This window comes from Dreissena polymorpha, chromosome 9 (assembly GCF_020536995.1).
Source record: "Dreissena polymorpha isolate Duluth1 chromosome 9, UMN_Dpol_1.0, whole genome shotgun sequence".
NCBI classification, from domain to species: Eukaryota; Metazoa; Mollusca; class Bivalvia; order Myida; family Dreissenidae; genus Dreissena; species Dreissena polymorpha.
Genome location: NC_068363.1, coordinates 88,903,610 through 88,917,314, shown reverse-complemented (window position 1 = coordinate 88,917,314; position 13,705 = coordinate 88,903,610). Strand labels below are relative to the sequence as shown.

Below are 13,705 nucleotides of genomic sequence, written 5' to 3'. Positions count from 1 at the left end.
CTTCTGTCAAACAATTAACAGGCTGCTTTATACAGGCCATGTTGGCAAGAAACTATTTAATCCAGAAGTATTCGATGACAAATACAACTAAAATAAATATGAAGATGTTTCCTCCAATATGTGTAAATTTAAATACACAAGATATGGGCTGCACTAGTTGTCATAATCAAGAGTATTTTTTATAAATACATTTGAAATATACTTACAACAAGGGACGGTAGCCAAGCTGCGTAGGTCACACTTTCTTTTATACTTCCCCGCCCACTGTCAACAATGGACTCGTCCAAGTTCCGATATTGCTGTAATTGGGCTTAAATAATGTATAAACAGGAAGAATAACCTCTGTTGGTCTGAATTCATAAAGAACCACTACCAACACAGAAAAACTGTGACCCACTAGAGGCAAAACACACCAACTAGTCGTATGGTTTGGCCAAACAAAATTCCAGAAATAGGTGGTTATCAAAAACGGCGGGAAAAATTACCCACAGAAAATACTCAAATTCTGGTAAATTCTGTTTTGGAATGGGTTTAAAAAATCACCGCTGCCACCAATAAAGTATTTCCCTAACCTAATCCTTCATTACAATGGGCCCTTACCATAAATACGACACGATAAACTCTTCGTTAGTCGGCACGTCCAACCTCTGCGAGGACAACAGCTTGACTACCCAGAATAACATCAATCCTGGGATAAAGTACGAGCCAATCCAACTGTGGGGTTACAACGCACCAACTATTAGTGGAAATCTACTTTCCACTACAGGATCATGCTTGCTGAACTTTCTTGTGACATATTTACAATTTAAATAAGTGCGCCATTACATTTTGTAACCAACAACAAAGTTTTCGTAGCGAAGTATTTTACTTCCGGGTTAACAGATTCATTTTCAATGTTCTCTCTATAGGACCATTGTTTACCAAAATTAATGATTGTCAAGTTTATTGAAATATCTTACCTGATTTTAACTACGACCCTTCAATTGAAGAAATTATTGCCAGGATTGATTGACAATTCATTCCAAAGGAACTCGCAAACAAACGGTGAACAATGTCAATGCGTAGGCTAAGTACGACACGCCATTTTTAGTAGAGGTCGCTCAACAAAGCAACGGTTACTTCCAACCAAATAAAAAAATATAAGTGTACATTGTCGATCAGAGCTCGGGGGCATTTCATTCTTCGAAAATATGCATATATCTCAAGTTTCAATAGGTTTTTCATAATATAATTATAACTTTATTTCCATTTTTATAACGCCGCGCTTCAATCACGCGTAGCTTAAAATAACGTCGACCGCGTTTGTACTGATTTCTGCTGACGACGTCAGCAGAAATCAGTACAAACGCGGTCGACGTTATTTTATTATATTGTTAAGAGTTGGCCATTTCAATACGAAGGCACGAGATATGCGTCATTATTTTTTATTTGCTGACGATTCTCTAAAAATAAAAACAATACATTTATAATATATACAGTCAAACATACCAAATTATTAACATAGTATTTAAATAAATAATTCAAACGATTGCGCGTATGTAATAATAATGATAATACATACAGAAATACATATACAATATAAGTACCAACAATATATTTACCGATATTAATTCTTCCATACACAAAATGCCACACTCTTAAAACAATTTAAACTTAACAGATATTTACGTAGAATAACAATGGATAAATGAGGTCGGATGCGTATATATATAGTTCGCGCCAACGTTATGATTAAATTTCCCGAACGGCGTTAACAGAAACATAAGAGCGTAGGTTCTTATACTCCCCATAATGAAATATCTCAGTATTTCATAACATATCATGCATTGTGAGCTGTATGGTCTTTTAAACCAGAGACATCTAAATGTCAATTAAATATCAATTAAAAATTCAATTAGCCATACTAATTGAAACACATATATATATATACATTCTGCATAAAGCAGATAAGCATTACTCACTATGACACTGACAAGGTAAACAATATTTTACCAGGGGAAACCCAAAACAGTCATGCGTACGATAAGCCAAGTAAACTTGAAATCTGTAAATAATGTCATTAACTTAATATACTTATCATAAAAAAATCTATAATAAGTGACAAGAATAAGTACAAACAGATGCAATAATAGGCAATAACATTCTTCACGAAATACTTATGCTAGTATTATCTCCTTTCTTTTCACCATTAATAATCTGAATAAAGAACATAGTTTCATGTAACATCATTTACTATAAATAACATGTATGAACTCATCACATATGCACTTATAACATTTATACCGCATCATTAGAACTGGACAGGTGAGTATTATATACTTAATGTTTATTATTAATGATACACATTATCACATTCATGCATATTCTGTGTCAATTGTAACATTTGCAAAATAAACATAACTGTGACAAACAATTCCATCATCGTTGAAAGAAATTACATGTGTATACACATTAGACATTCTATATCAGATGATAAAATTTAAAAGGTTTTTAATACAACAATTGTATATAACGATTCAATCAATTTTAAAGTGACTTGAATAAGTATAATTAATTTAATGTGTCAATATTAAAATTGTTGTATACAAATTACATAAGTTACATGAATTACATAACCATTTATAACTATTATTCAGTCGACGGTTCAATAACCGCGAGTCATGAGTCATTCAAAAAATACATACATAAGAACCTTAGTTCAGGATTGTAAAATTCTATGGAGCCCTAGATCGCAGCCTCTAACAAGCACAGTTTAGTAATAGGATTCACTGATTGGGAACCCCGAGTTTGAACTACACAGCTACGCACGTGCCCATCCCTTCCAGGAATGACCTTGACAACTCGTCCCAGAGGCCACTGTCCCCTCCGTACGTTGTCTTCGGCAACAAGCACTACATCTCCTTCGCGAAGATCTGTTCGTTCTCTCTGCCATTTTTGTCTTATTTGCAGTAGAGGTAAGTATTCCCGTATCCAGCGTCGCCAGAATACATCTGCCAGGTAATGAATCTGTTTCCACCAACGTACTGAGTAAGAATCTTCCTTCTTGAATATCCCTCTCGGAAGGCAGGCATTCGATCTCATGAGCAGAAGCATGTTAGGTGTAAGGGCCGGTGGGTCTTTTGGGTCATTACTCACACGCGTGATAGGCCTATCGTTAAGAATTCGCTCTGCTTCACCCATCAATGTTAACAGCTTTTCATCTGTAAGTAGTTGCTCCTGAGCAGAAGCCTTCAAAATGCTTCGAGTTGATCGTATAAGCCGCTCCCAGACACCGCCCCTATGACTAGCATAAGGAGCGTTGAACTGCCATTCAATGTGATGTTGTAACATGTATTCATTGATGGTCGACTGGTTCCACTCAGTAAATGCCTCACGTAATTCTCTATCGCCGCTAATGATATTCGTTCCGTTGTCGCTAAATACCTTGTTCGGAATCCCACGTCGGCTTGTAAACCGTTGAAAGGCTGCAACGAACGCGTTAGTTGTCAGACTATGCGCAACTTCAATGTGAATTACGCGAGTAGTTAAACACGTGAATAGGCATCCGTATCTCTTTAAGTGTGATCGGCCATGTTTCACATTGAGCGGTCCAAAGAAGTCAACTCCTACAGTAGTGAATGGTGGATTTTCTGGAGTCGTCTGTTCCGGAAGTAGCGAACCCATCTGTTGGGTAAGCAATGGACTGTGTTGCTTTTTACAAACGAAGCAGTCCTTAAGTACATTTTTACTGTACTTGGACCGCGTAATATCCAAAATCTTTCCCGTGACGAGGCGAGCACCTGCTGGACACCGACGTGACCATTTAGCTTGTGATAATGCCAAATGATGAGCCTTGTAACGTACTGCTTACTAGGGAGGACAATGGGGTAATTGTCAGCATTGGCCTGTTGTTGTCTGCCACCGACCCGGATGTACCCGTTATGCAGCACCGGATTTAACGAAGCTAACTGACTGTCGGTTTTAACCGGATTGCCCATTTTCATAGATGTGAGTTCCTCCGCGAAATGTGTCCTCTGCACATACTGTAGTATTGCCCGTTCGGCATAACGGACTTCTATCACGTTTAAATCGGACGTGCGTACTTCTACGTCATGGTTGAGGTAGCGTTTTCTGCAATATGACTTGAACCTTAATAGCCATGCAACTGCCCGTTGTAACTTTGTCCAGTTTGAGTAGCGAACCGTCATTGCATCTATTCCTAATACAGTCGATGTATGGTTGATGACAGCTTCTCTCTTCACTTCAATGTCATCGCCGCTCACGTCGTGCACTGTGGGGCATACCGGCCATGACGAAGGATCACGACGCAGAAACGCAGGGCCATTAAACCATTTCTGAAGCCCATCTGTATCGTTGGCGTCAATTCCCCTTGAAGCAATGTCAGCGGGATTCGAACCGGAGTCAACATGGCGCCATTGTTGTACTGAACTTATTTCATGTATAATACTAAGCCGGTTCCCAACGAATGTCTTAAATCGTTTGGATACATTTCTGATGTATCCAAGTACTATTGTCGAATCAGTCCAGTATACTGTCCTGACAGCTAAAGGCGTGGTATTGACATCTGCTTAATAGGAGCCAGTCGTGCTTTACCGAGGACAAGGGCACATGAAACACAGTCGTTTTCATCTACTAAACGCAGGTATGCGCATGCGCCGTAGCCCAACTCGGAACCGTCACTGAAGACATGGAGTTGCACATCTTTTAGTTTTCCAGTGTTGTTGGGTCGTAAACAACGTTTTACGGCGACGTTTTTCAGATGGTGTAGACTTGAAAGCCACCGCCGCCACTCGTTTCCGGATATCTTCGGCGCGACATCATCCCAACCGATCTTCTCTCTGCATAGGCTCTGTAAAATTGCCTTTGCTCGCAACGTGACCGGAGAAACCAATCCAAGAGGGTCGTATATCGAACTTACTATCGAAAGCATACCTCTTCTTGTGACAGGCCTGTTCTCTAATTTCACCTTGAAATTAATCGTATCATCATTTACGTTCCTTAAAATGCCCAAAGCACGATCGTTTGGTAGCGAATTCCCGAGTTCAAGTTTGACGACTGAAGGAACACGTTCCGTTTCCGGTATAGCATCGAGGACCTTCCTACCGTTGCTCAGCCACTTGGTCAACCGGAAGCCGCCACGCTTCATAAGGGACTGCAACTCTGTGGCAAGTTTAACAGCTGCCTCTTCTGATCCTACGGACTTCAAACAGTCATCGACATAGAAATTTCTGTGAACTGTCGATATAACTTCTTCATCATACATTTCAGCGTTGTCTGATGCAGTTCGTTTTAACGCATATGCCGCACAGCTCGGCGACGACGTCGCCCCAAACAGGTGAACTTGCATGCAGTACGTCTTTGGAGATTTTTTCATGTCACCACCAGGCCACCATAGAAAGCGAAGAGCATCACAGTCTTTGTCGCATACGCGCACCTGGTGAAACATAGCTTCTATATCTGACATGAAGACCACATTCTCTTGTCGGAAACGTATCAACACGCCCACTAGACTATTTGTTAAGTCAGGACCTTGAAGCAATTTTCTATTCAGTGACACGCCTTGAATTTTGCAGCACAATCAAATACTACACGTACTTTCCCAGGTTTGTTGTCATTGGTGACCGGATGGTGCGGCAAGTACCATGTGAGATCTGTTGTCTCGCCATGCGATATTTCTTTCGCGTAGCCTTTTTCGATATAATCGCTAACAGTCGCGGTATATTGCTCGTGAAGCATAGGCTCCCGCGAGAGTTTCTTCTTAAGTTGTTGTAAACAAATATGTGCCAGCACAATATTGTTTGGCATGGACACTTCATCATCTCGCCATGAAAGTCCCATCACGTAATGTCCGTCTTCAAGTGAGGATTCCATTATTTTCATAGCCTTCATATCTTCTAACGACATTGAAGGTTTAGCACAGTGCATTACATCGTTGAAATCTGCAGTCCACATTCTTTCTAGTTGTTGTTGCAAAATGACGTCACTGGAGTGTCCAAAGTTGATGTTGACGTCATTAAGGCTGTCTTCTGCTGGAAGTGGCCCTCGTATTGCCCATCCGAGTCGCGTCCGGACTGCATACGGTTGATGACCATCTCCCGCGCGGACTTCTATGGGAATGTGCGCTTCCGGTGCGTCTGTACCTATGAGCAGCATTACGTCACTCGACATCAAGCGGGGAATGTGGATATCGGCTAGGTGTGGAAACCGGCGTATACTCTCTGCAGTAGCGGCTGATCTGGCGTTCACTGGGAGTCTCTTCACAGACCAAACCTTCTTTAAATCCAGTACGTCACTTCCGGAAGCTGACTGAACACGGAGATTCACTTCTGAGCCGGAAACGGAACTTCCAGAAGAGTTTACTGTCGTTATCTTGAAATCTACTGGTTTCCCTGGCTGCCCTAGCTTTTTTAAAAGCCGCTCATCGCACAACGATTTATCTGCGCCATCATCTATCAGAGCGTAAGTCTCGCAAGTGTTGCCGTTCATTCCCGTAATTTTCACAGGTATGATACCCAAATACGCCTTTAGCAACGAATCTTTTGTAGTTGCGCAATTGACGGACGGCTGAAAAGCAGTGCGGTCGGACTCGGGCTTTACCCAACAATGTAATAATAAATGGTGTTTACCTTGACACTCAGGAACATTGCATTGTTTGGACATTTTACAACTTACAGACATGTGTCTTCCTTTAAGACAATTGAAACATAGTTTACGTATGGCAACAAACTTCCGCCTCTCACTTAATGGCATGTCAATATATGCTTTACAGTCACCCAATTCTTTGCATTTACCAGAACAACAAATGCATTTGCGCTCAAATTTCGCACACTCGCTACCCGTATGCGTTGTAAGAGTTGTGACCTTTGTGTTTACAAAGCTGTCAGACTTTACATGTGTATCATGACCACTGCTACGTGATTGGTTGTCTCTAACAATATCGGTAGCATACATTGAACTAGCAGTCTGTGACATTTTGTTGACAAAGCAAACTAAATCAGAAAATTTTGGCTCTCTGTCTGATTTAACATTTATGTCATGTGCTATATCAACCCATCGTGTTCTCATATGCATGGGCAAGCGTCTAACAATGCGTCGAAGGTTTTCTGAGTTGTTAATATCTGAGGCGAAACCTAGTTGAGAAAGAGTTATCTCACATTTTTGCATGGCCAACGCTAGCATTGAAAGTGCCTCAACATCTGAGGCCTTAATCTGAGGACCATGCAGAAGCTTATCGATGTAAGACCTAGATATGACATGCGGTTTGCCGTAACGAAATTGCAAAATATCTCTCGCACGTCTATATCCCTCAGTAGGTTCTAACAAAACACAATCTTCAATACTACATTTGGCCTCACCCACATAGTACTGTATAAGGTAGCTCAATCTAAGCCTATCATCATACACTTTATATTCTACATTTGTTTCAAAATTCTTAATAAACTTGCAATAATCAATAGATCTGCCACTAAATGTCAACAGTTCAGTTTTAGGCAAATTAAAGCCTTCTTGTAATGTATTAGCCAGTCTATGAAATGCACTGTCTATGTTTTGCGTAGAAACCTTACCGCTGATGTCGCTAGTAGAATTTACCGCTAGTGCTGAGTTGTTAAGCGTAGACTGCTGTGTCGACCGTAAGTCACGCTGGCCATGGTCCCCGGATGTAGACGCTTTTGCCATCGGGTTTGTCACACTCGTGCGCGTCACACTCGTGCGCGTCACACTCGTGCGCGCAGATAAGTCCGAAACACCTACACTTCCGGTCGATAAAACGCCCGCCCGTCCACCGTCCGCGTGAAAATCAGGTCCCGGATACTCGGTTGCAGATCTCGGTGCCAGACTGGATACGTTAATCGCGGCACAGTCCTCATCATCGGTCTTAGTCCCAGACTTGTCGCCGTCTTCCTCCCTCCACACGGATTCCTCTAGGACCGCTTCCTCCAGCTCGCACTGCGTGTCAAACATCTTTTTCTTCAATTTGAGCTCCTTGCTTGCTAACTCAAATTCATGCCTCTCCTTCATTTTCTTGAGCTTATGCTCGAGTACTAAGCGTTTAGCCTTCGCTTTCCGGAGTTCCGATATGGCTGACCCTGACGACGCCGAACTTATCCGACTTGCCACGGAACACGCGTCATCCTCTTCCGGTGTTTTCTCGTCAGTTGCTGTCCACTGGGAAAACCGCTCCCGGAATTCAACAAAGTTCTGTAGGCAATATTCATACGTTAGTTCCACATTTTCAACCACATCCGGCACTGAGCACAAATCTAAACATTGGAGATGAGCATTTTTGAACTGTTCAAATCTCTCGCAAAGTTTCTGGAATAAAACTTTCACGTGATCTTTGTTATCACGCGACATCATGTTTTTCTCAAGTTCATTGTATAATTTCGTCATCAACGCCTTTTGCGTCGACCGTTTCCTTTTGCTGTCTACAAAATCCATTGTGGTTTTTGTTTCTTCCATGTTGCACGGACAATTATCGAGAATTGTTAAGAGTTGGCCATTTCAATACGAAGGCACGAGATATGCGTCATTATTTTTTATTTGCTGACGATTCTCTAAAAATAAATACAATACATTTATAATATATACAGTCAAACATACCAAATTATTAACATAGTATTTAAATAAATAATTCAAACGATTGCGCGTATGTAATAATAATGATAATACATACAGAAATACATATACAATATAAGTACCAACAATATATTTACCGATATTAATTCTTCCATACACAAAATGCCACACTCTTAAAACAATTTAAACTTAACAGATATTTACGTAGAATAACAATGGATAAATGACGTCGGATGCGTATATATATATTTCGCGCCAACGTATGACGTCGGATGCGTATATATATAGTTCGCGCCAACGTTATGATTAAATTTCCCGAACGGCGTTAACAGAAACATAAGAGCGTAGGTTCTTATATATATATATATATATATATATATATATATATATATATATATATATATATATATATATATATATATATACACAATACTTAACAGTCTAATGCAACGGCATATTAATAAAATATAGCACGAGGTCTTGGTTCAGCATATCCCATTTCCATCGAGTAAAGAAGAACAACTGTTTTCTGAAAATAAGAATGCATCACAATTCTTTTACAAGTTCGATTGTCTGAAATTTGGTGTTATTCCTAAGATTATTAATAGTTTGTATGAAGATCAATACATTTAAATGATTGCGGACGGACACATTTTGTTTGTATTTATCGGTTTGATGTTTATCACCAAAAGTATTATCGCATGCAATTAAATGTCTAAAACGCATCAACTTTGAAATTCACAATGTCAATCTCATTCTCATACAAAGAATAAAATCAGCTATAAATACATCTTTGAACAACGTGTGTACATGTATTTCAAGATCAGAAAAGTTTTTGCAATTATATATTTATGTCGCTCAAGCATGCGCAAGTGTAGAACGTTTCAATGACGACCAAAATGAGCCGCACGATACAGACAGTGTTTTCAACAGGATATTTTTTTAAATAATAATATTTATATCACTACATAAACAATCGTTCGACGTTTAAATATTCACATATGTGCAATGCATTTGCTCATATAATCTTGTTAAACTATGATTACAATTTTATTTTTAAAATGAGGACTTACGTCACCCGTGTGTGTGTGTGTTTATGTGCGTATTGCGAAGTATCGAAGCCTTCCGCGCTTGAATCTGCATTATGTAAAGACCCAGAGTGTGTCCTTTCACTCTTACCTATGTCAATTTGTTTCGTTCTTTCCTTTTTTTTCGGGGGGAGGGGATAGGGTGGAGTACCCGGACAAAGACGTACCTACCCGGTATGGTGTTCACCAACCAAATGCACTTGCCTCCGGGAAAGGGGATCGAAACAGAGTCGGCTCGGCGACAACGCGTGTTACACTATTGCGCTAACCATACAGACACACACAGTTATGCACAATTCCTGTTCAGCACCATGCGCATGCGCGTCTGGGTTGCAGAAATAACATCTCAGTAAAGATTAAGATTTTAATGTTATGGAAATATGGTATTTAGAAATATGTTCTTGGAATGTTAAAGCATCTAAAAAGGTGTAATTTTTCACTTTTTTATTTTCATACCTGTTATGGTAAATACACGTGTGCTTTCTTGGTCGTGATGAACACAACGTAAGAACAGTTCGAAAGGATCGAAACTTTGCTGCTTTTTCAGTTATGGCACTTAGGTCTAAGCCTATCCTGCGGTTTCAATAACCAGTTCGACCATTCAACCTCTGTATTTCGCCTCTTTGTTTTCTGGAATCTACAGCAACATACTGCTACTATATTGTCTTGCATTTTGCAGGTTCTCTTTCCATTCCCTTTAACCGTTTCAACTCTTTCGTCGAAACCTGACGGCTGATTCAACTTATCTATTCCGTTCCTTTTGGTCGTTCGGCCTCTCTCGCCCTTAATGTCATACCCCATTTTTATTACGAAGCTCTTCATATGTCATATAAAGAAGTAAAACTCCAGCTGCTGGAGCAGTATTGAATTTTCATTAAAAACAATTAGTTGGTCCTTTATTTAAGGCAAGTGACCGATTGCCCAAACAGTACAAAACAGCACAATACAGCACAATACAAACCAACATAAACACAAAATATGAATAATGTATCCACTCGTAAAATGTTCAAAGTAGTCGTTTTTCTATCTATAACCTAATATTCAGTATCGGATATCTCTCCGTAACTGGCATATGTCTTCTCCAAACAGTATGGAGTACCATATCTTATAATCTCAAAACCCCATTTTACTATTGACCCTTTGGTTCTCTGTTCTGAGAGAAAAGTCTTCATAAAATGCAGTCTTCACTGGCTTCATGTTCAAAGTGTTATTCTGAACTCTGCATGTCGTTATTAACCGTTGCATATGTTTCTAACACCAATGCATATTATAGCGTGTTCTTCAAGAGCTTTTTAATAGGATTTCTTCAATATGTGTTCCAAATATATTGTTATTTTGGGCTTGTCGGGCCAGGCTCAATGTCACTGTTACTGATAATAGGACACATATTTCCTCAATAGCTTAAGTTAAGATGAAGGTTTTGCACTGAAATTGTGTGTGTAAGTAGCTTACGCGAAGACCTAGTTTGGGATTGCATTTGTGTGTTTAGGAAAGAAATCGAAGAATGAAGAATTAAAGCTGTGTGGCATACATATCTGTTGTTAGTATCTAAACATATCCATCGTTAATGGACAAACGCATTTCAAAACTTCATACTGGAGTCCGTCGTTCATTCGATTGTTATTTGTCGATTTCAAGTATTTATTTTATGCTTTCAGATGGTTTATATAGAAATATCAGTGAATTAAAACCGATGATTTCACTGTTTCAAACAAATTATTATCGATAATGTTCACTGTTTACTGTGAAATGACGTCAGTTTTTTGACGAAATGACGTCATTATCCCAGCGAAATTATTTAGTTCAACTCTTGAACAATATATATTAACTGTGAAAAAAAGCATAAAATAAAAATAAAAAGTTGTTTGATTCGGTGGAATATCGATTTTAATTCACTCGTGATCATAAAAATATATTTTTTTACTCGTAGCTGCGCCACTCGTGAAAATATTATTTTCTATGATCACTCGTGAATTAACATCGATAATCCACCGAATCAAACAAATATCCTCTATATCTTTTCTCGATTGCCGATCTTTGAATAATGACTTATACTTCAAGGTAAAAAGTCCAACTACATTTGCGAACACATATATTTAAGCTATTCAGCGGCTCTATTAACAAGCAGCGTTTCAAAACGGCCCTGGTTAAACGCTAGGGTTTATATTTTCTATCAGTAATGTTAATGGTAGAAAAGGGAAATGTTTATAAAAAGAAGGAACTGACATCAAATATATGAAAAAACACGGAAACCGAATTGCACTTGTCATGAATTGTAGCGCAAAAGAAATCGGTAATTTGGATAAGATAAAATGTAATAACACTTTAAAGCAAGTTTAATAAATTAATAAATACACGCATGCATCATAACATTATATATTCAATACGTGAAATTGCATTCTATTTTAGATAAACGATTTTAGAAAGACAACTAATTTTTGTATCTTAACTAAATTTAAAATATTTTGCTAACAATAGTCTATGAATACTTCACAGGGTGTATGGCAAATTAATTTATGTGATCTTGAGTCACGTGCATATACACTTATAAACATCATATCAGTTTATTAATTTATGTTACGTGAAGCTAACACATTTAATAGTTTTACGAAATAACTATGATTAAAGCTTAACGTTGAGAGTAAAAACACATACTACAATTACACGTTCGAGCATTAATTTGTTAACATATCCTTTTTCGTTCACAAAGTCGGATAACATCGGTAGATTATTGAAACTATACCAATCTACTAATTTATTGGCAAATTTACAGTAAAAAGAAAATATTCATTTAATGCTTAGTGATGGCATATTTACAATTCTCAGATTAATATCATAAATATATTTATCCAAAGCCTAAAAATGAATTACTTTAAAAAAAAATAATTCAATGTTCATCATAGTAAATCGTCTTACAGAAGATAAGATAAATACCAATAAATTTAAAAAAAATCAGTATCAAATCACATTCTTATGACTACTCAATATTGAATTTGACACTAACTCAATTATACAATACTATATCTGCTTATTATAATTATTGTGGGGGTTTCTCAGTGGCTTGGACCACGGTGACTATCAGACAATATATGAAGGGTACTGAATTAACATATAAGAAATTAGATCTTGTCTTCTTTGAAGACATGTAATTTTAAAATCCATAGTTTTCTTATCATATTAGGTGCTACAACGACATTGTGCGCTTTTGACGTGATATTTTGAAATAAAAAGAGAAGACACACATTTAAACCTATAAGTAGTCCTTTTGAACAGTCTCTTCCACTGTATATCTGTGACTTCTATGCATTTCTATGAGCATAAATCTATTTTAACATTGTTTACAAAAATGTGTATGCGCTTTCATTCCATTTGATCTTGTACCTGAATAAACTTGAATTGAATTGAATTGAATTCAATTGATCGCAACCATGTTGATTTATTCTATAGGCTAATTTAAACCTTGTTCAGTCTGCACAAAAAAATGTTTTCGACTATAGTCTTGCGAACAATGACTGACGAATAATTTTAAAGCCAGAATGATTGCCTTAACTACAAAAAGCAAATTGTAATACTATGCAATTATTATGTCTTACATAATAAATATATAGTAAAGCCTTCCCCAATAATTGTTCTATTTAGACACCGGGAATTGGCTCATCTTGCCATCATACGTGTTTTTTTTTATTTCATTCTGTTTTATGAAATACAAAAGCAATTTTGGTTGGCGGTAAACTTTTAAACGTTTATGTTTCAATGTTTCAATGATTTGTACATATAAAAACGCATGCTTAAAAAGAAACAGTAGTGTTTTTTCTTGATCCTCGGTCGGAAGCATCTTCCCTTTCTTTAATACAAATATATCAAATATGAAGCTTTGATTTTTTGAAACTGTCACACTAGTCCAATGCAAATAAATCAATGCGTGTTAAAATTGCCCAAGTTAAATGACAGAAAATGACGTTTTAATTTTCAATCAAAGCCTTTTTTCAAGAAAAACATGCAGTTATGTTTTAATATTCTGAATGAAATAAACGTTTACT

The 13,705-nt window shown here is 37.9% G+C and overlaps 1 protein-coding gene across 1 annotated transcript; it reads right to left on the bottom strand.

The window, feature by feature from the left end:
• Nucleotides 1-5,520: 5,520 nt before the first annotated feature.
• On the bottom strand, nt 5,521-7,102 carry LOC127846738 (uncharacterized). The gene has a single exon (XM_052378233.1). It carries the CDS (start codon nt 7,069-7,071, stop codon nt 5,548-5,550), a length of 1,524 nt encoding a protein of 507 aa, XP_052234193.1. The 5' UTR covers nt 7,072-7,102; the 3' UTR covers nt 5,521-5,547.
• Nucleotides 7,103-13,705: the final 6,603 nt, after the last annotated feature.

Coding starts and splice junctions, on each gene's coding strand:
- LOC127846738 (XM_052378233.1), bottom strand. CDS start 7,071: ATGCATATGAGAACACGATGGGTTGATATAGCACATGACATAAATGTT.